The 22,746-nt window shown below is 47.1% G+C and overlaps 1 protein-coding gene across 2 annotated transcripts; it reads left to right on the top strand.

The window, feature by feature from the left end:
• Positions 1–256: 256 nt before the first annotated feature.
• STRIP1 (striatin interacting protein 1) lies at positions 257–22,013 on the top strand. 2 transcript variants are annotated; one of them, XM_078871258.1, is made up of 21 exons: positions 257–731; positions 1,442–1,511; positions 2,268–2,342; positions 3,010–3,144; positions 3,516–3,636; positions 4,566–4,634; positions 6,240–6,346; positions 7,263–7,390; positions 8,440–8,625; positions 9,221–9,432; positions 9,668–9,733; positions 10,714–10,777; positions 11,143–11,214; positions 12,144–12,218; positions 12,847–12,944; positions 14,168–14,294; positions 15,373–15,473; positions 16,683–16,749; positions 18,058–18,162; positions 19,287–19,491; positions 20,066–22,013. In XM_078871258.1, the coding sequence occupies exons 1-21, from the start codon at positions 642–644 to the stop codon at positions 20,317–20,319; spliced, it is 2,427 nt and encodes an 808-aa protein (XP_078727384.1). In that variant the 5' UTR covers positions 257–641; the 3' UTR covers positions 20,320–22,013. The 2 variants fall into 2 exon arrangements, with proteins under 2 accessions (XP_078727384.1, XP_078727383.1); XM_078871257.1 differs by having other exon boundaries at positions 9,206–9,432.
• The last annotated feature ends 733 nt before the right edge of the window (positions 22,014–22,746 follow it).

The raw sequence follows: 22,746 nt of genomic DNA, 5'->3' as shown, positions 1-22,746 counted from the left end.
TCACTGGGATTGGATATCGAAGGAAATCGCCGTGTGAGGGGACATCTGGTATCACTGATTGGATATCTAAGGGGATCACTGGATTAGGGAATGCTTGAGGGGATCACTCTGTGAGATCACTATAAGATGGGATTACCGTGAGGGGATATCTGAGGGTATCACTGAGTAGTGGCATAGAATCAGCAATGTACTATAACTGTATGAGGGGATACCTGAGGGGGTCACCGCGTGAGGGGAATGCCGCGTTGGTGACGTCACCGGCGTGACGCGCGCGTGACGTGTCGCGCGGCCGCCATGTTGTTTGTGTGTGGTGGTGGGGGGGGCGAGGTTCCCTGTCAATCCCTCTTCATTCCCTCCTCTCTCATTCCCTCCTCTCTCATTCTCTCCCCCTCTGCATGTAACGCGCTCTGTCACCCATGCCCCCTGCGGTCCACTCGCTCTTCACGCCCTTGACTGACTCTGCTCTCTTCCCTCGCCGCCGACGTTCCGCAGCCTCCTCCTAAGCCTCGGCAGCAGCAGCAGCCGCTCGCTCGGCCTCCCGGCCTCCCGGCCCCTGCCGCCGATCGGTAGTCACCGCCGCCCTCGGGCACGAGAGGCTGGGCCCTCGCCTCTCGTGGAGACAGGGGGAGGAGGTGGTGGTGATGATGATGATGGAGGCGGGAGGCGCGGGCCGCCAACGCGGCCTGCCCAAGCTCAAAGACGTCCTGCGCGGGCAGAGGAAGGACTCCGAGGTGGGTGGGGATCGGGGGGCAGAGAGAGGGATAGGGGGCGATAGGGGGGCATGGACAGAGAAGGGGGGGGGATAGGGGGGCATGGACAGAGAAGGGGGGGGATAGGGGGGCATGGACAGAGAAGGGGGGGGGTGTGGGGAGAGAGAGGAATGGGGGGACAACAGAAGGGGGGGGGGGGGTGGGGGTTGTTGGGAGAGAGGAATAGGGGGGCATGGACAGAGAGGGGGGGGGTGTGAGGATAGGGGGGCATGTACAGAAAAGGGGGGGGGCACGGGCAGAGAGAGGGAGTGGGGGTACATGGTAGAGAGAGTAAGGGGGTTTGGTGAGAGAGAGGGAGTGTGCATGGGTAGAGAAGGGGGGTGTAGGGAGAGAAGGATAGGGGGGCATGGGCAGAGAAAGGGGGTTGGGGGGGCATGGAAGAGAGATGGAGGGGGTATGGTGAGAGAAGGGGGGGAGGTGGGGAGAGGGTGAGGACATGGGCAGGGAAAGGGTGGGGGGCATGGGTAGAGAGTGAGGGGGCATCGGCAGAGAGAGGGGGCATGGCATGGTGAGAGAGAACAAGGGGGGTTGCATGGAGGGCACGGTGAGAGAGAGAGAGGGGGGCACGTAGAGAGAGAGGGGGCATGGCGGGATAGAGGGCACGGGCAGATCGCGGGATACCACGAAGAGAGGCACTGATGTGACACTGTGGTGTTGTGCTTCCTTTTCAGGGTTCACCCGAGTCTCCAGACCTGGAGTTTAACTACAGCGATTCGGATGAATACTCAGCTGAGCTTTCTGGTAACGATCACAGCTCCAGGGCACCACGACTTATTTAACATCTTTGGTAAATAAGCCTTCCAACAAAGGTGGCACAACAAGAATGATAATGTTTGAGTCCTGCAAATTGCTACGACTATGGTCACTGTTCCCCTGAGCTTGACTCGTTGATTCCTCCACCTGACCGGTTTCGTCTCATCCACAATGTTCAACCATCATGAACACTACAGGTCACATTCTTAGGTTTTTTCGGTAAAGTCACCAGGTAGGTAAAACATTAAAAATTAATAAAAGTAAAATAAAATAAAAATCACGACGTTTCGGAGGCAATACAAGCTTCCATCTTCAGGTGGAACCGTCACAGCCACGACAGCTGTATCAAGTATCAAGTAATACAGCTGTCGTGGATGTGACGGTTCCACCTGAAGACGGAAAAAACCTAAGAATATGAATCCTTGCAGTCACGAAAGCTTCAAATCTAGAACTACAGGTCACAACAACTCACTCGCTTACCCACCCCACTCATAGACGAAGCCACTCACGACACTGCAGGTCATAACTCCGTCTCTGCCTCTTCCCTTGCTCTGCTCCACTTTGTAATTCTTTCCCATCGTCTCTTTTACAAAGCTCTCACAATAACCTTGCTCAATTCAAGAAACGTGTTTCCTTTGTTGGTGGCCGCTTGACGTTTTGTGCCTTTGGTACTGTCCTTAGCCACTGTTTAAAAAAAAATATCTCGGGCTCTTAATCTTGACTTGCGTTTTGTTTGATTTTCAGAACTCTACAGCTACACAGAGGAGCCCGAATTTGCCATTAACAGGAAGTGCTTTGATGAGGAATTCAAATCGATCGGTATTTTTACATCAAACACACAGCCTGTTAGTGTAACATATTCATACTTTATCATTGTACCGTCAAAAGTCAGGCGTTTCCTCAAATCAGCATTGAGACTCTTCTGTTTACAGCTCTGCAGAGCCAGTGACAGTGTATTTCCACATTCCTATAGCAGGGGTGAGTCACCGAAGGACAATCATTATTGGTATCCATTTTATTCACCCCAGAGGAATGATGGGTTGAGTCAACCCCTCCAAGATCTTAACTTGCCACTAATTGTGAGCCACTACCGCTAAGCCACCTGGCCAGACGTGACGTTACAGTTTTATAGAGGAGTTGCCATAGAGGTTTTATCCACCCCAGAGGAATGATGGGCTGAGTCAACCCCTCCCAAGAGCTTTACTTGCCACTAATTGTGAGCCTCTACCGCTAAGCCACCTGGCCGGACGTAACATTACAGTTTTATAGAGGAGTTGCCATAGAGGTTGCCGGTTCGTTTTCATCTCCCGGCACGGCAATCCATATGACTTGTTGCGTGCACTCGTGAATGTGTCCATGGACCAGAATATATCGCTCCCTGCCTTGCACGAGACCCTGCACCTCCCCTGGTGGTGTGGCTTCTCCTGGTGGTGTCGGTTCCCTTTCCTCACCGCCTCTGGTGTTGTGGCCTCCGCTGGTGGTGCAGGGGAGGGCGTGTGCTGGCAGGACGTGGGAGATGAGGCGCGACGCTCCTGCATTCTCAAGCTGCTTGATGGGTTGGAAGTGATGAGCCGAGAGAAGCGGCTGAAGGTTACACGCGCCATCCTCTACTTGGCCCAGGGTACGTGCCCCCCACCTGTGCTGGCTCCCCGGATTTTGACATTGTAGCTCGATGTGAATGGGCACGGTGGCTATGTTGTCCCGGAGGGTCCTGGAGTCGGTGCCGATGTTGCGATGTGCGATTCCCAATTGAGTAATTTCAGGTGTAATTTTTCAAATTGAGCAAATTTGGAGCTTTACACCGGCACACAATGGACTCCTGTTCTTCCAAGGATGTCACGGGTCCTTTAACATTAACTTTGAGTGAAGCAGAGAGCACATCGTAGCTTTTGAAATTGAAGCTGGACACCGGTCGTATGCAATTGCCACGTGTCGTGTGCACGTTGCGAATGAAATGTGTTGACGTTGCAAAATGAACTGTTGACGTTGCAGGAACGTTTGCGGATTGCAGCAGCGAGGCAGAGGTATTGAAGTGGGTGCGACAGAATGTGTTCCTGTTGCATGAAGTCGGAACGTTCAACGCTCTAGTGGAATTACTGAACATGGAAACTGAGTAAGCACGCACTATATTTTAGTTGCAGTTGCATTTTTGCACATTACATGTACCGAGTTGCCGGTTCGATTCCACCCAACAGCAGTGTAAATGGGTTCGCCACAGTTTGTCGATCGGCAGGTCGCGTGTGGTGGGTAAAGTGTGGGTACGCCAATCTCTTCTCACACGTCCGGTCAATGTGGAGGACTAGACTAATACCCCCTTAAGTTTCGTTATAAATATAAGCTGTATATAAATTGTATAACATTCTACCGTGTGAAATAAAAAATCATATTTCTGCCAGGCAAACCTGCACGCTTTATAATAACACTACTATGCTTATGACCAAATCACCTGCAATGCTCCCAATTATCTCGGATGTTGTAAGCAAAGCCGGTTCGAGCCTGGATAGTGCTTGAATGGGTGACCACCGTGCATAATAGGTATCATAGGCTGCTGTGGTGCTACGTTATGGGCAGCAGAGGGCAGTGCAGAAAAATCTATTCTACTGTAGCCTTCTCCAAAGTCTATGCACCCTGCCTTCAACTCGCACTGACCAGTTTGGTCAAGTTATGGTCAAATAATGCTTGAACACTGGCCCCATTTTTTGCGACATGGATAGGGAATCCGTCTTGCATGTGTTGTGTCCGGCTGTTTTGTGTTGCCAGCCAGGTGACTTGGCGGTAGAGCGAGTGGCTCTCAATTTGAAGGTTGTGAGTTTAAATCCTGGTTGGGGCTTGACTCAACCCATCACCACCCCTCCGAGGTGGATGAAATGAGTATAACTCTGTGAGGAAGTCAATTGTGGTTGTGTTTTGGATAGTTGCACTTCCGCTATAGAAATATAGAATGTACATGTCTATCTCAGGGCTGTAAACAGGAAATGAGCACCACCTCAATGCTCTTTTGAGCCGGAACTCACTTTGACTTTGAGCTGTGTTGTGTTGCAGTAACAGTCAAGCTCTGAGCAGTGCCCTGAGGAAACCGGCCATCTCGCTGGCAGATAGCACGGAGCTGCGGTGAGTGAGGCCTTCTGAGGGCCCAGGTGCCATCCAGCAGTTATCACAGGAGTGAGATAATCACCGTCGTGATCATAATCGTCACATGTACAGGGCGTTCGCTGAACTTCTTCACAAACTCAAACTGCCTTACATTTTTTAATTTAATAGAACTGTTCACAAAGGGCATCCCCAGTGGTAGCTGTCCTTGTCTGGCATGAGGTGACCGCACAGGTCTGCCAGTAGGGAATTCGTCTGCTAGTAAGGGGGTAATGATGCAATGTGTTTTCCAACTTGAGTAATTTCCGGTGTAATTTTTCAAATTTGTAGTGTAACGCTGGAACACATTGGAAATGTTTTCTAATTACGTCACCGGATCTTTACCATCAACTTTGAAGCAGACGGAGCGTAGTATTTTACGGTTAGCACACATCGCAGGGTGGTGCAGTAGTAACACTTGTGCCTCACAGCAAAAAGGTCCTGGGTTCGATTCCTAACTCGGGCACCTTTCTGCGTGGAGTTTGTTTTCTCTCTCCTCCTGTTCTGCATGGGTTTCCTACGGGTTCTATGGTTTCCTGCCATAGCTAAAACAAACAACATACAATGCAACTGGAAATGGCCAAAAACATCCCAATGCTGAAACATTAGCTGCAAATTACTCGATTGGCTTAGCAGCTATATTGCCCCCTCCTGCAAAAACTTGGCAGGACCCTCCCAAAACAGAGTTGAGACTTTCGTTGGTAAAAAAGCAAATCAGGGCGGCCTGCCAGATATGAACCACGAACCTCTGCAACGAGCGGCGAATGCGCTACTGCTGGGCCGCGGCATAATTGTCAATAATCAATTTACACGATTTTTTTTATACATGCAGCTACCAACGCAACACAGTGTTTATCATTTTCGCTAATGTGAAATCAGCCCTTGTCACCTGTTGCTCGTCACTGTGTTGTGTTTCTGGCAGGAGTTTGGGTTTTATTTGGGCGCTTGAGGGATGTGCCCGGGTGTGCGTGGTGTTACATGTTGTATTGTGGTGTAAGTGGCTGTGGTTGGGGCTGAGGATGCATGTGGGTTTGAGAGATGTGTGCGAGAGATTGTGGCAGCCTTAACCCACATTTTTTTCACGTTTAATTACCGTATGTGTCATGTCCTACTTGCCTATGCTAATCAATTTATTTTCCAGAAATTACAGTCCTGTTTATCTTTTTATTTAAGTTGTTTAAATGCAAAATCACATTCACGAATTACTAGCCTTATTCACACTTGTGTCAATTTATTGTTAAAGTTAGGCTTGATTTGTTTAATTTAAAATGTTTAAATATTGTGTCCTTAAATTGTTCTTTGTGTAAACCAGGTCACCCTTGCCAAAGAGGCAATGAAGTCTCCCATATATCCTTGGGTTTAGCTTGGCACGTAGTCTTTCACAGCCAATACCAGGATTCGAAAAAATGAATCAATTCATAGCTAACTAAATGGTACTAATTGACTGCCTGATGTGCAAAGTTGTGTGTGTGTTACATGCTCACGGTGTTTGAAGTGGCTGCGATTAGCCCTGGGAGTACGTGTTGGTTACATGTTGGTTACATGTTGTTTACATGTTGGTCTTGCGTGAACCCGTGGTACCTGCAGTGTGCTGCTGAACATAATGAACATCATGGTGGAGACGCTGCGGAGAGAGGAGGAGGGAGATCGCCCCGAGTGGACAAGAATGCGTGACACCTTTCGACAAGACCTGGGTAACCATTGCCGTGCGCCTTGATGCACAAGAGGCCACCGTTTCCTCAGGAAAGGAGTGGGGGGGGGCTTCAGATGGGTGGAATTGGCCAGGATGCTGCGGTCAAGTGTGGGGTTGTTTTTGCTGTGAGGGTGACAGACAGCAGCAGTCTTGGGAGCTAAGGAAGCAGTTCTGGATGAGATAACGATGAATAATATGTATTATAGTGAGGGGTGAGTTTGGGGGGTGCAAAGTGTCAGGGATGCAAGAAGATGTTTAGATGAGATGATTAGAGAATTTAGTGGGTGTAGCTGTAGTTGCTTGTGGTGATGTTTTTGCCTGGTGTGTGTGTCCTGTGTTTTGTTAAAATTTTATGTGTTAAAATATTTCACCTGGAACATTAATTGAGATGAAAAAACTCGTTTGCAAGTGTCCATGAAGGCATAGAATGCAAATACCACACACATACACACTCAACAACAGCAACCACCATTTTCCACTGAGTGGCATTGACATCACCACGGCGCTTGTGCCAGGCTAGGTGCATCTTGAGGTTACTTGAAGTGTGGAAGGCTCTTGCTGCCGACAGGTCACCGGACAGACGCAGGTGCTATGAGTTGACTGAGATGACTAGCAAGTGGCTATGCACCCATAACTCTAAATACGCAGCATGCGCAACTGTAATACATGAATAATGATGTGGTGTACAATGCTGGTTTATCTAGACTGTGCTCTTGTAAGCTTGTGTGCTTGCATTTTTATTAAAGATATCAATAGGTTTGAGACAGGTGGCATATGTCTGTGTGGGAGATTGTTCCATGCTGAAGCCGCTCTCTGTGTCTGAGTGGGCCTGTTTGGGTTTTTAGAGTGGGCCTGTTTGGGTTTTTAATCTAGAGATGGTTCATATGCAATGATAAATCGTGTGTGTGTGTGTGCAGGCCTCCCCATATACAGAGAGGACCCTCTGGCAGCGATCCTGTTTGGCATGCTGACGCGGTTCTGCAGCGGTCACGCGCCGCACTTTCCCATGAAGAAGGTTCTTCTCTTGCTGTGGAAGGTGGTGCTGGTGAGTGTGTCGGTGGTTGAGCGAGCGTGTGTGGGTGAGTGTATGTGGGTGGGTGAGTGTGGGTTGGTAAGCGAATGTGGGTGGGTGAGCGGATGTGAGAGGGTGAGTGGGAGAGAGTGGGTCGGTGACAAACACTGGGTGCCAGGTTCCCACTAGCAACTCAGATTATCATTGTCGTCAATCTCGTACACAAACACGTAATGATCTGGCCAAAGTGTTTATGTCGTAAGACCCTCCACCACTCAACACAGCCAAACAAATAAAATTGTCACATGGTGTACACGTGTTTAACGCGTCGGTTATTATTGTCTCAGCTCAGTCGGCAGTTAATTGCAGAGCAATTCTCCCAACTAATTTTAGACAGATACGCGACGTTTCGCTTTAAGCTGCGTCAAGCATCTTCAAGATCCAGGAAATCAGCTGCGTCACCTGACCCAGCTTCCTAAACATGTGTCCTGACCTCGCAGAAAGACGATCATGTTTCAAACTGGATATTCACCATTATAGATTAACTTACATTTCAATAAAAATGATCTGGGCCAATGATTAACATGATGTGTTATTCAGTGTAACTACTCATGAATATAATAGCTTGCAGCAGAATATCATTATGTTAACTGCAGCTTTACTAATGATTATATATGTTATGATTGGTTATTGATTATATGTCACCTACTTGTTTATGTTACCAAGCTACATTTAAGCTAAAACTATTAGCCTGTTTGAAGGTGTTTTTTGCTGTATCGGGTGATGGAGGGACTTACGCCAGAAATGTTGGCCAAATCATTGTGGCCGAACCCAAAAATCGATTGCAACAATGATCATTTAGTTGATTTGCTATCTATGCCATTTGTATAGCACGAGGATATCACAAAGGAAGGCGCTGTGTTCAACACAGTCTGCAGTGTTTTCACTGTTGCGGCGATGTTGCCGTGTCTAATTCCAATGGAGTAACCTGCAGGTAACTTAGACCAAACAATCGTCATATTAGCTACCGACCCCTACGTGTTAAGCGCGAACCTGCGTTGCCATGCCGTGCGTGAGCGCAGCTGTCCCTCGGAGGCTTCGAAGAGCTGCAGAGCAGCAAGGTGCGACGACGTGCCGAGCTGGCGCTGCCCGTGCTGCCCGAGGATAGCCTGGCGGTGACGCGGGCCATGCGCGCCGCCTCTCCCCCCGCGTCCGCCGCCGACATCATGGAGCAGCAGCAGCAGAAGCGAGCGCGCCGCCCCCGCAGGGTAGCAGCCACACGAGGCAGCCACAGCGATAAGCTCACCGTGATACGCTCACCACGACACCACGACATGTCATAAACTCACCACGAGACCCTGTGATCACGTCTTACAGGGTAACTGTGACAAAAAGAAGGTAAAACCCGGTTAACGTTATGTTTTTATTGCTTCACTTTCATGTACGTATGCCAAACTTGTGACTGGGTCTCTTTCATATAGTTACTGCATGAAAAATACTAAGATATTAAACTTTTTTTTATTGATCGCGCAACGATTACCATGTGGACATGTATAGTAGCCAAATACTCTAAGCACGTTTATAAATGTGGAGGAAAAAACGGAGGGCCCAGAGAAAAATCCACACGATCACGGGGAGAACATGCAAACTCCAAATATATGGACATCAGGGTCAGGAATGAGCTCACAATCTCCTGTGCGAGGTAGTTAACGTTTCGCAACCGTGTTCGCCCATGAAAGAGAAAAACCCTCCACTACCCGGCACGGCCACCGCCAGGCACGGCCAATCCGATCTGAACAACCCTCGCGTTCTGCACGTACGGTGACCGTGGCATGTGCGTTGCACCAGGGGCTGCTGAAGCAGGATAGCCTGGACTCATTCAATGAGAAGGACCCGTACAAGGGCGAGGAGAACCGCGACGAGGACGAGGATGGGGACGAGGGGGAGGGGGGCTCTGAAAACGAGGGGGACCTCATGGAGCGAGAGGACCTGCTCCCGTCCCACGCTCTGGCTTCTCATTCGTCCATCTCCCACCTGCACGTGCCCAAGGGCCTGCCCTGGGGGCCCAAAGTCAGGTGGGTTCAGTATGTGTGGTGCGTTGCATAGCTTCCCCGCCTGGTGCTCGATGGGCACGCACTCCTCCGTGATGCACGGTGAACACCATCCGCGCCGTAGTGTGTCATCCTCCCGGTACTCAACGTGCGTCACAGAAACGTACGCGCGAATGGTGTCGCAACAGGAACCCCCACACAGCTGCCTGCTGCCTCCTGCAGCGCGAGGTGTGACCGCCGTGAGCGCGTGTGTTCGCAGGGAGAAGGACATTGAGCACTTTCTGGAAGCGAGCCGGAGCAAGTTCATCGGCTTCCAGCTGGGAGGGTGAGTCTTCCGCTCTCTGTTGGAAGTTGTCATCTACGCCACGAGCGCAATAGACATGAGCGGTTGTGTTCGTTTTGCCAAAATGTATTATTGTTGTTCCGCTTGTTTACCCAGGAAAGCCTCGCTGAGTCTCAAGACTTTTTTTCAGTAGGGTCATGCTCAAGTTTTTGCAGCAGGGCACAATGTTACAATGTGTGTAATACCATTATAGACTGTCAGTACACTCACCCAGCTTAACCATTGCTACAGTCTACATTATAGACTGGCAGTACACTCGCCAAACTTAATAACCAAGCTCCAGTCCACATTATAGATTGCCAGTACACTCACTCCTATTAGGAACCAGGCTACAGTCTACATTAGTGTTTTTTATTTTTTTTATTCACTTTATTTTTTATTATTATTTTTCTATCTACGTGACTTTACCGAAAGAACCAAAGAATATGTGTAATCCTAATTTGTAAGTAATTTCTCGGCATTTGGGATTTTTGGCCAAAACCAGTTAACATTTTCGAGTGTGTTTAGCTTTGGAAAGAAACTGTAGAATCCGGAGGAATCTCATGTGGAGCAGAGGGCGAATTGGGATGTTTTGGCTAATAGCAGTTACGTTGTTTTTTCTTGAGCTATGGGAGGAATCTGGAGTACACAAAGGGGTAAACCCTCACCATGTGGAATTTGTATGTTCTCCCCCAGTTCTGCATTGGGTTTCCTTTCGGGTTCTCCAGTTTCTTCCCCCAGATAAAAATACAACACACAATGTAACTGATTGGCCATAGATTTCAATGTTGAAAATATACCCGCATATAGCAGCAACATCGCCTCCTTACTGTAAAACTTGGCAAGGCCCCCTCTGATAAAGATACTCTATAAGCCTTTCCTGGGTAAACGAGTGGAATAATAATAATAACATAATTTCGCTTCAATCGCACAGACACGTGTTAAAACAATGACGATGATGACCTCTCTGTCAACATTCTCAGGGACACGGAGACAGTGGTAGGACTGCCGCGGCCTATCCACGAGAGTGTGCTCATCTTGAAACAGGTGCTGTAGTTTTACGTTTACTTTGTTTAACCTGGTGAGAACTCAAGTAACTGGGATTAAACCTTGTTTATAAAAGTGGCCCGGGACACTGGAATGACAAAAGTAATATCGTAAAAATGTATGACAGCAATGAAGCATATAGTAATCGGAGCAAAACAACCAAATATAAATCAAAGTGAGACAACCAAATTGAAATCGGTGCAAAACCAACCGTGTTACAGAATAAATGGAAAAACATTGCACAAACGTAAACCAATGTTATGTAACATAAACGTCCTGTAACTCACCACTGTTTTTACAAGCCTGTGACTTTGCATCAGCAGACGCTTCACCACTGTGTCTCTTTGCATGTGTGTTCCTGACAGCACAAGTACATATCGATAGCTGAAGTGCAGATCCAGCGGGAGGAGACGCTGCTGCGGATGCCCGTGCTGCAGGTACCGGCTCTCCCAGCTCTCCCAGCAGGCAGTTGTCATTGGCGAGTCGGAGTGAGTTCCTGCCTAATGAGCATTGAGGAGGTGCTCATCTCCTGGTTACAGCCCTGCAGAGCCAGTGACTGTTGACTTTCCCAACGAGTGTTGCTTATTTTATCGACCCCTGAGCGATGATGGGCCAAGTCAACCACTCCAACCAGGATTCGAACTCGCATTAGGTCCGATTACGAGCTGCTCGCTCTATCGCTGAGCCACCTGGGCGGATTGTCGTTGTACAAGGAACGTAGATTTTGAGGATAGGTGTGATTTACAAATTGAACGTGAAATGTAACAAGGGGCATGGTTACCACAAGTGCAACGGAGGATCCAATGAGGGAAGAATGTTAATTTTATTTTATTATTTTACCCAGGAAAGCCTCACCGAGTCTCAATTATTTATTTCAGGAGGGTCCTGCTAGGGTTTCCCAATGAAGCAGTTTGCAGGTAATTTTTCTTAAAATTGCCAAATTTTTAGCTTGATGCCACGACACAACGGTCCTGCTCTTTTTTTCGAATGAGGTACGGGATCATAATAATCCACCGTGTAATATTTTACAAACGGATTCTGAGTGTAATATTTAACGGCCTGATTAGAACCGTGCATCTCTGCAGCAAGAGAATAAACACATTACCGCTAGGCCATGGCACCGCTACAGTAGCAATAGAAAAGTGATAAGGAGACGATTAACTGCCAGCGAGAGAGCAAGATATAGGAGTGAATCCATGAGTGCTGGATCATCAATAATTTTGACAAATGTGGGTGCTCGTTGGCTGAATGACCCCCCCCGTGCAGTGTAGCAGTGTTGTCGGTTGGTGTACGTTGAGCGCTTGCCCTTCGATCGCCTCTGCGCGCACGTTTCATTGCGGGGTTCTGCGTCTTGTGCGTGCGGCAGGGGGAAGAGGATGTGGAGCAGACCCCAGCAGAAATCCTCTACCAGGGGATGCTGCCCAACCTCCCGCAGAACATGGTGCGTGCTTCCGGAGGTGACCTCCAGGGGACCATGGGAAGTGATTCACGCCATGTGTAGTGTTTATTGGTTTTAACTATTCACAATCTCCGGTAGCCGTTGGGTTCTCAGTTTGTGCTGCACGAGACCATTGTCAAGTATGGGAAAGGTAAGTAAATCAATACAAATTAAATATGTAAACTAGATAATGTTGGATTAGTACACCAATTCCCAAGCTTGGGCAAGGCAGCAAAACAACAGCAAGGTTTTGATGTAACGACGCGCAGAGGCATGTCACATGACCACCACATCACATGGACACTGCTGTCAGCCTTGTCTAGACCACCAGCTCAAGGGCTGAACAAGTGGCCTTGTTATTGAGTCGTTCACAAAAACAAAGAGTTGAAAAAGATGTCTGCCCCAGCAGGCAGCTGTGACAACAGAAACAACTCTGTTCATGTTTCGCCCTCATTAGGACTCATCAGTACTCATCAATGTTCACTGGTGCCATCTGCCTCTGGGAGCCATATATATGGAGAGGGCTTCCCTCTACACTATTGGGACCCCAATTAACGGACACTCACCTAACGATGCCGAGGTTTTCCAGGACACTTGAGTAGTTTAATGCCTCATGTATTTTTATTTACAGATTGCGTTGCTCAAAATACTGCTAGCAGCAGCACCCACATCCAAGGCCAAGACAGACTCCATCAACATCTTGGCAGACGTACTCCCAGAGGAAATGCCGTGAGTTGCCCTCCATCCCATCACACGCACCCCCACGCGCCTTCATTGACCCGTGCATGCATTTCACACAACAAGCCCATTAACATTTTAGCGAAACTAGCGGCTACACTGTGCCCTGGCGGTTATGTCGCACCCTGGCGGTTATGCTACGTTCCTGTAATGCAGCACTGCGGGTAGTGAGGGTTGGTGAATCACACAGGTTTCGTGAAACTCCTTACCTGTTGGCGTCGAGGTCGCTGCCATCTCCTGGCTTGCCAGGGTATGGAAGTACAGAAGGTGGGTTCATTCCAATCTGTAGGGGACTGAGTGTTTCCCCAATCGAATGCATGGGTTTTCTTCGGGCACTCGGGATACCTCCCACATCTTTAAAACGCCGATGAATACAATTGGCCAAACATTCTAATACTCGCCTTTTGCCCGTCCAAGGACGGGTGTATTGCAGTAAATCTGAAACTTGCAAGCGAAAAGCAGACCGCCACGTGATATTCATTGCATCAATTCGTGTTCAATTTGTAAGGGCGCGGTGACACGCACCTATTTCATTTAAAGTTTATAATCCCTTGTTCATCATGACGTCCTTTTTACTTCTATGTCTCAACAGCGTGACGGAGATCGCGTGACGTGAGGGTTCTGCCTTTGTAGTGAGGGTTGTAAGTTGACGCTGAGGAGGGGGGAGGAGGTGCCTCGCCCCCCCATGTGGAGTGGCGTCACCCACTAATTATTAATGGAGGGGGTGTCCATTTGGAGGACGTCACCTGTTCATGGTTATGAATGAGGGAGCTGTTCAATGTGCAGTGACGTCACCTGTTCATGATTAATGAGGGGGGGGGGGGTTCTCCATGCGGAGTGACGTCACCCACTCATGATTATTAATAAGGAGGGGTCCATGTGGAGGACGTAACCTGTTCATGATTATTAATGAGGGGGGCTGGTCGATGTGCAGTAACGTCACGCGCGGGACACACAGACATTATTGGCTCATTATAGTAGTTGATGGGACCACATAGCTTAGGCTGGTTCTGGTTTCCTTATCACTTTCTTGTGGTTAATAAAACATAGTTTTGAGATGCAGGTTACATGAATGATGCTAAGTAACATTATTAAATCCTTTTGCCTGTCATCCTGTAATCTGCACATGGGTTAACTGTTCACAACAGATGCTCATTGATGAACATTATCTGCCATCTGAGCTGGAAAGCACTGTGGCTTGTGTGTGCTTGCAGGATAACGGTTTTGCAAAGCATGAAGCTGGGCATCGACGTCAATAGGCACAAAGAGATTATCGTCAAGGCCATCTCAGGGCTGCTGCTGCTTCTGCTGAAACACTTTAAACTCAACCACATTTACCAGGTGAGCACACACACTGCAGACGCACACCATGGAATGGAGTCTGGAGCATAGAATAATCCCAACTCCTGTTATTGTTCCTCCAAACCATTTTCACTGCTGCTGTGCAAAGCACATGTTCGGCCAAAGGCTTAATCCTGTTCCTACCTCGCTGCACTTGATAGAATTAAGAGTAAAGCAGCAGTATGTTACTCCTATTTTGCTACTACCATGGTTACTGTACCTGTGACCCTCACCACCAGACTGACAGTTTAGTCTCATCCACACTCAACCACCACACTGCAGGTCAGAACTCACCCACTGACTCACCCACTCACTCACCCACACACTCAACCCACACACTCACCCACACACTCACCCACTCGTTCAAACATTCACTCAGCCACTCATTCTCCAGCCCACTCACTCGCCCACTCACTTACTCTTCCACCCACTCACCCACTTACTCTCCCACTCACTCACCCACTCACTACACTGCAGGTCACAACTCTTCTTTCTTTTCTTCCTTTGTACTGCCCCACTTTTTCCCCATCGTCTCTTTTTCAAAGCTCTAATAATAATGTAGCTCAATTCATGAAACGTGTTAACTCTCTGTTACAATGGAAAATGCTGTTTGTTGCTGGTCGTTTGACGCTTTTGAGATTTTTTGGGCCTGTGCTCGGCAATGGTGATAAAGTGATAAAACAAACAAACAAACCTCAGAACAGCAGCCTTGCATTCCTTCTCAGGCAGCGATACATTACAGTCTAACCGATGTGGGCCCTATGCATGCACTACTATGTATAAACACGCGTTCATGGTGTTGCCCAAATATCTCAATATAGGACTACAGGGTTTGAGCAAAAGCTGCCACCAGTTCTGGCTGCTCTCCTGCTTGCGCGTGGTTTCCCACACCTCTGTGCATGTTACAAATTCTACTACAGCAACGTTTATATATGTGATTTGCGCTAATAACAATGCTATATAACACTTACACAAAATATTGTTATTATGGCCATTTCACAAATGTCTTGTGAAAACACCCACAGAGGCCAATACAGCTACGTGTCGTGTGGCTGGCGTGTGTGTGTGGCGTGTGTAGTTTGAGTACATGTCCCAGCACCTGGTGTTTGCAAACTGCATACCTCTCATCCTGAAGTTCTTCAACCAAAACATCATGTCTTACATCGCAGCCAAAAACAGGTGTGAGCTCTAAATCTGTAAAACATCTGCAAATAATTCACCTCCTTCACATATCTGTCCCTTCTTGTAAAAACATACAAGTGTTTTTTTTTTACATCCCATCAGCCACATGGCCTTCTGGGAGTGATTTTTTTTCAACAGCGGTGGTTCATCACAAGCAATTTCTGAATCGGTTTTGACTTTCAGTGTCTCATCGATCGGCAAGAGCTTGCTTGAAGCAATGCTGGTGAACCTGCCAGATGTTTATAGATGAGGACCCCTCTCCCCCAGAAGTGTTGCACGAATCTACACATTGACTCTCTATGCAGCCACATGTCACTTGACACTGCATAGCAATGTCTCGTCAAAAAAAAGGTAATGGGAATGGTACGGCCATGCAAGTGTTGTTCACGCCACATAGCTCGTGGAAGGGCCTTCACGAGAGTAAAATCTAGAGGGCATTTGTTCCTCACGTCCATGTTGACAAGATATGTTGGAAGTGGTAGGGGAGTTCCCATACTTTATTCCACCACACGCGACTTACCCCATTCAGCTACCGTGTCGGGAGTTTGAATCGAACCGGTGACATCTGGATTGCAAGTCCAACTTGCGAACGATTACAACCACGGCAGCTCCCATGCTTTATCCAAATTGGCAGAGTGTTGTAGATTCTAGGGAGCGTTGCCTCTGTCACAAGACACCAATGCTGGCAGTGTCAACCCTTTGCGCAGAATTGAGCACATGCGGGAAAGTTCCAAATATAATTCTCTAAATATTCCGTCTGGAACCATAATGCAGCTGACGGTGCATGAATGTGCTCCAGCACCCAGCAAAACCACTTTTATAATCTGGATCAACCAATATTACAAAAACAATAACTTCAAAACTAAGTAGAGCAATGAAGCAAATAGAAATCGAAGAAAAAAACACTGCATTCCAGAACAAACTGTGCACAAACAAGAATCATTATGAAAGAAAATAATGTCTTGTTAGGTTGGCTTGGACAAATTACTTATCAAAACCAAGTAAAATAAAGTTACAGAAACATCACCGTGGATTGAGGGTGATTTTTGCACCCGTGTCAATAGACACGAGGACTTGTGTCAAATACAACTGCAGGTGAACTCATTAGCATTGCTGCTGCAGGCCACAGCTAGGAATGCCTGGACAATGTGGAGTTGCTCCTGTGTTTGTGTCGCCTGATGTGACTTGTGCTTTTCTGTTTTTAAGTATCGTGGTGCTGGATTACCCATACTGCGTGGTGCATGACCTCCCTGACCTGACAGCCGAGAGCCTGGCAAGTCCTCACCTCAACCTCACCTCAACCTCACCTCAACCTCACATCAACCTCATCTTCACCCACCACCACCCATCTCCATATTAAACATGAATTACAACTGCAGATGTGTAAGATATATTTTAAAGTTCCAGGAGTTTGTCCTGCTGAGATTCCAAGTCATTATATTAACGGGGGGGGGGGGGGTGTTGCAATGGATATTACTCGTGCTTGTGTGCGATTATATTTAACAGCATACAAAGGTGTCCAGCATTGTGTATAAAAGCCTTATCCAGACCACCAGCTTTAAATTACTGAATATCTGGACACTTCGTTGATTAGACAAATGACCTCAGACATTCAGAATTGTTAAACTTAGTTATTGTTCGTATGCCAAACAAAACGGCTCAAGTGTTTTGCTGCGTGGCCACTTAATGGAAGGTGCAAAAAACTAGTGACAATCTCATGAAGCATGAGTTTGATGTCAATAAAGTCTATTTTGACGCGGGATTGTTTAAAATGTTAATATTAAACTAAATATTTATAGGACTCTGTAATCTGTAACAAAATCAATAAGTATCCAATAAGCCTCCTTCACATATCTCTCAACATAAAAAAGTATGTTTTACACATTCCATCAGCTACACAGCCTTTTTATGAGTAGCAATGGTTTGATACAAGCACACACAGGTCCAGCTTCGTTATTCAATGTCTCGTCAGCAGTTAGTTGGAGGTTGCTTGAACCAATGCTGGTGAACTGCCAGATGTTTATAGACAAGGAACCCTTTCTGTTAGATATGAGTCCTAGTTTGACGCAGAACTATATAATAACAAAATATAATTTGTGCCTTTGTGAAGAATATCGGTAACACTTTTAAACAAACGTTACGCCTCCTTCCCATATCGCTTCACGAGCATTGCTTTCAGCAAACCTGACTGCCGATGGGACACGGAATGTCGAAAACGGTCTAAAGTTGTGTTCATGTTGAGCCAATGCTCCTGAAAAAATGCACTCCCACAAAGCTGTGTGGCTGATGGATGTGTAAGAAAATACTATTATTTTATATGGGGAGACATGAAAAATAGGTATATTGTCTACTTATTTATTGCCTTGTATTTTGCATGATGATGCTAATGATTATATTGTATACAATGTGTACAAACATTACAGTATAGGCAATTGTTGGCACCGGTTCTAACTGCGTTCTGCACGCATTACAAATTCTTCTCCAGCGGTTTGAGATGCAATTTGCACGAATGACGCTCCACAAAATAAACATTACAATGCAAACTGAGTGACGTGTTTACTCTGCTGTCCGTGTGGTACAGGAAGCCGGGGATGAAACCCAGTTCTGCTGGAGGAATCTCTTCTCATGCATAAACCTCCTCCGAATTCTCAACAAGCTCACCAAGTGGAAACACTCGCGCACCATGGTGAGCCATGCCGAACTAGCATTTGTTGTTGCAGTGGACACCAAAACGGTTTGGTTACAATTTTAACTGGTTTTAGCAAATCGTTGACCGGGACTGAATCTTTCAAGAGCATTGTAAACCAATTGAACTGTAACCAGTTCAACTGATTGTGTTTACCCGCACCATACCTGAGAGGACCTTCACACATGACGCATGTTGTAAAAATCTTGCATAGATATGGCAGTTCACCAGCATTGGTTCAAACAAACCTGACTGCTAATGAAATATAGAAGGAAATGATGCACTTCCAGAAGGCCGTGCAGCTAATGGGATGTGTAAAAATTATTTGATTTTTATGCAGAGGGACTGGTGTGGAAGCCTGTTGCCTGATTATTGATTCTGTAGAAATAAATTTCGATTTAAAGCTTTCGTGACTGCAGGGATTCATCTTCTTGGTTCTTTCGGTAAAGTCACGTAGAAGGAAAATAATAAAATAATAAAAATAAACCAATTCAATAATTCTCACGACGTTTTGGCCACAAAGCAAGCAGCCGTCCTCAGGTGAAGAACAGGTCTGTCGGAAAGACAGCGTCTGAATGACGCTGTCTAGTTGCAGCGTGTTTCTCTGTCTTTGTGGTCGATGGAGACCGGGTGGAAGGAGGGCGACTTAAGCAACAACTAGTGACCTCGTCACATGCAGTCTCACCAGATTACACGTGAAATAATCGTACAGTATTATCCACTTAGGAGATATTTACCTACGCACTTCTTGAGTTGACGCTCATCAGGGGTGAGCGGCACAGTGTCAAAGTGGTGACACTTGTGCCTCCGTGAGAAAGGACTGTGTTTGATTCCTGACTCGGGTGTCTCTGGATTTTTAGTTTCCTCTGGGTTCTCCGGTTTCCTCCCATAGCAAAAAGAAAAACCCCCAGTGTAAATGATATTGGCCAAAACATCCTAATGCTGAAAACGTACCTGTAAAACACTCAACTGTGATTACACATTGCAACATTAATCCCTCCTGCGATGCGATGCTCACCCTGGGTAAACAAGTTTAATATCATCATTATCACCTGACTGACCCCCGTTGAAAGGACATTGTCCGCAGCTAGGGCTGTGCGTGATGTGGCGCCGTCTGCCGACAGATGCTCGTGGTGTTTAAGTCGGCGCCCATTCTCAAGCGCGCGCTCAAGGTGAAGCAGGCCACGATGCAGCTCTACGTGCTCAAGCTGCTTAAGGTTCAGACCAAATACCTCGGGCGGCAGTGGCGAAAGAGCAACATGAAGACCATGTCGGCTATCTACCAGAAAGTACGGCACCGTCTCAACGACGACTGGGCCTTTGGAAACGGTATGTGGCCAGCTCTGCGCGCCCTTCCCTGTGTGCCAGGTCCCTGCGGCGAGCGGGCCACTGCCTGGGTGTTAATCGTAGTAATATTCTCGGAGTGTGCGCAGTTTTTATTCACTCGCAGAGGCATAGGAAACAGACAAGTGCCAGGGAAGACGGTGAGAAGCAACACCAGCGATTGCCCGAGCTCTGCGATCCTATATTAGCTTGTTTAGGCAACTCGATTGAAGAGTTTTATACATGTGGGTGGAAAGCGTCGTGCCTGGAGAAAACCCACGTGTGAGGTGGGGGTAACACTCAATCGCCCGTACACATGGAATTTAACCCACTTGCTTTACTGCCATGCCCTGGCAAGCCAGGAGATGTCAGTGACCTCGACGGCCATTGAAAGATGGGGAGTTTCACGAATCTGTGTGTGATCCACCAACCCTCCCTGCCTGCACAGTGCAGCATTACAGGTCGTGTGCAGCATAGCCACCAGCGTCCGGTACTGTGTTCACACACGCGCAATACATTATGGATAATTGCCAATGGGCGCCGCGTGTTTGAGAAATCTGCTGTCGTCTTGCGGCTGCAGACATCGACGCGCGGCCCTGGGACTTCCAGGCAGAGGAGTGCGCTCTGCGGGCCAGCGTGGAGCGCTTCAACGCGCGCCGCTACAGCGGGGAGGCGGCCTGCTGCGACTACGCGCCCGTCGACAACTGCCTTCAGAGCCTCCTGGGCCGCTCCACGGAGCTGCCCTCGCACTTCTGCTGCAGCTACGAGACGTGGCTGCACAGGGAGGTGTTCTCTCAGCCTATCCGCTGGGAAGAGCTCCTGAAGCCTTTGTAGGTGCGAGACAGGAAGACACGGGGAGGGTTTGCTTGAGGTGTGGAGTTTGACGGAAGGAATGCATGTGGAGTGGTTGAGGGGACTGACAATAACGATTACTTCTACACGTGCTTGTTTACCCAGGAAAGCCTCAAGACTCTTCTTTCAGGTAGCAGGGTCCTGCTACGCTTTATCAAGAGGGAGTGACGGTTGAGATGTATTTCCCAGTTGAGTAATTTGCAGTGTAATATTCTCTTTTTTGGCACAATGACCTACTGTTTGAATGACGTCATCAGATCTTTAACGCCCACTGAGTGAAGCAGACCATGTGTAGCGTGTTGTGGTTAATACACACCGCAGGATCAACCAGGGAAGTCTGTCAGATTCAAACTACGAACCTCTGCAAGAAGCAGCCTCTGGGCCATGTTACTGCTCCACGTCGACACTCCGGGCTCTTATTTACTCAAATGCACCACCATTATTCTTTCCTTGACATTGTGACATTGCTAGCACATGTTTGAGGTTTTTTTTACCTAAGTTTGAAAAGTAAAGTACAACTTGCTACTTTTGTATATACTCTGATGAAAGATAAATGGACACTGGTTTTGTCGTGATTAAACTTGACCCTAGCTTTGCCCTCACTGCATGATATTGCATCCTTTCACAACTCTGTTCTCAAGACAGAGTGGAATTTTCCACCTCATGCATCAAGTTGATCAAATACTCTGGTTTTCCCCCACCGCCTCTTTCCACCCAGCAGTATAAATGGGGTACACCAGTCATTTGGGAGGTCGTGTATGGTGGGGTAAAGTGTGAGTTATCCCATCACTTCCAACACATATGGTCAGCATGGAAGAGCCAAACATACCACTGAAGATCTAGAATTGAAGCTTTCGTGACTGCAGAAATTATACTCATTGGTTTTTTCGGTAAAGTCACGTATGTAGATTTTTTTTTAAAATAAATTAAATTTAAATAAATCACGACGTTTCGAAGCACTTATCATCCACCTGATGATGAGCGCTTGTGTTGCGTTCGAAACATCGTGATTTATTTCAATTAATTTTTTTATAAATATTTTATTTCTACATATGTGACTTTACCGAAAAAAAACAATGAGTATTCCACTGAATAGTTTGCTCTAGTGGAGGTGCTTCTGCCAGCAATTGCAGGGCTGCGGCCTACACGTGGAGTTATGCTTGCTTGTCCGCATTTTGCAAAAGGCAAGTGGTAATGGTGATTGATGCTTGTAAAGGATCGCATAATTACTCTACATCTCACTAACTGATATAGATGGCAATTCGTGCGTTTACCTGTGCTGCGATTAATGTATTTATAGACGCTAATAGGAAAGCCAGGTGGCTTGGTGGTACAGGGAGCAGCTCATGGTTGGGGGGTTGACTTAGAACTTCATCCCTGTAGAGTCGATAAAATGAGGACCACTTGATGGGTAAGTGAATGCCCTCTGGAAAGACTTGCCCCTGCCATATGAATGCAGAATTTCCATCACTGGCTCAGGGCTGTAAACGTGAGATGAGCTACAATGTATCGTTGCTCGATTGAGCAGGATATCACTTTCACTCTGAAATTAGGACATTAATCTGTACCTAACTTGTACCTAATATTGTTCTGTTCATGTTGACAATGTCTTATGCACAGATGCGAATTTATTTCAATGCTGTATCATGAAGTTTGTGTTTGAATAAAGCATTTTAAAGTCAGTATTGTTGTGTTGGTCATTTTTTATTGAAAAATGATTGCGGTGGCAGCTTGGGTAAGCCTTCATCCAGCAGTGGATTGATCAAGGCTGATGTTCAATTGATAATGGAATTTCATGTGGCAACCAGTCCCGTGTCTCTTCATCCATGCGACCAGACTGGGTTTGTCACTCGTCAGTACCAAGCATCACCTTAGCTGCTTCTATTTCTCTGCGGTCAACAACATTGAATTGTGTGATAACCATGAGATATGAGTGGGTTATTTAATAATTCACTTGGTCTGACTCCTGAAGAGAATGTTGAAACTGACCCAGAGTTTGGTTGTATTCAACTAATCATGAAACATTCACTCCCCAAAGGCTGTAACTGATGAGATGCGTAAAACATGTTTTACGGTGTATTTTTTTTATTTGGAGACAATGTCTGCTTATTGTGATGTCCCACTTTTTATTATCACTTAATTCACTTGTTGGCCATATAGAGAATCAGAACCACTTACGAGAGTTGGGCCACCTCAGATGGTACCGACCTGAGGTGACCAAGTGAAATATCTCGTCTGATCTCGTGGCAGGTGGTCGCCACAATGAATCGCACGGCCTGATCTCGAGAACTAACTCGGGGTCACAAGGGGTATTGTGGCAGTACAAGTGGTAACACTTGTACCTCATTGCAAAGGCGCTCTTGGGTTCGATATTTCTGACTGGCGCCTTCCATGTGCAGTTTATATGTT

The sequence above is a fragment of the Lampetra fluviatilis genome, chromosome 32 (assembly GCF_964198595.1).
Source record: "Lampetra fluviatilis chromosome 32, kcLamFluv1.1, whole genome shotgun sequence".
NCBI classification, from domain to species: Eukaryota; Metazoa; Chordata; class Hyperoartia; order Petromyzontiformes; family Petromyzontidae; genus Lampetra; species Lampetra fluviatilis.
This window is presented reverse-complemented; position numbering and strand designations above follow the sequence as displayed.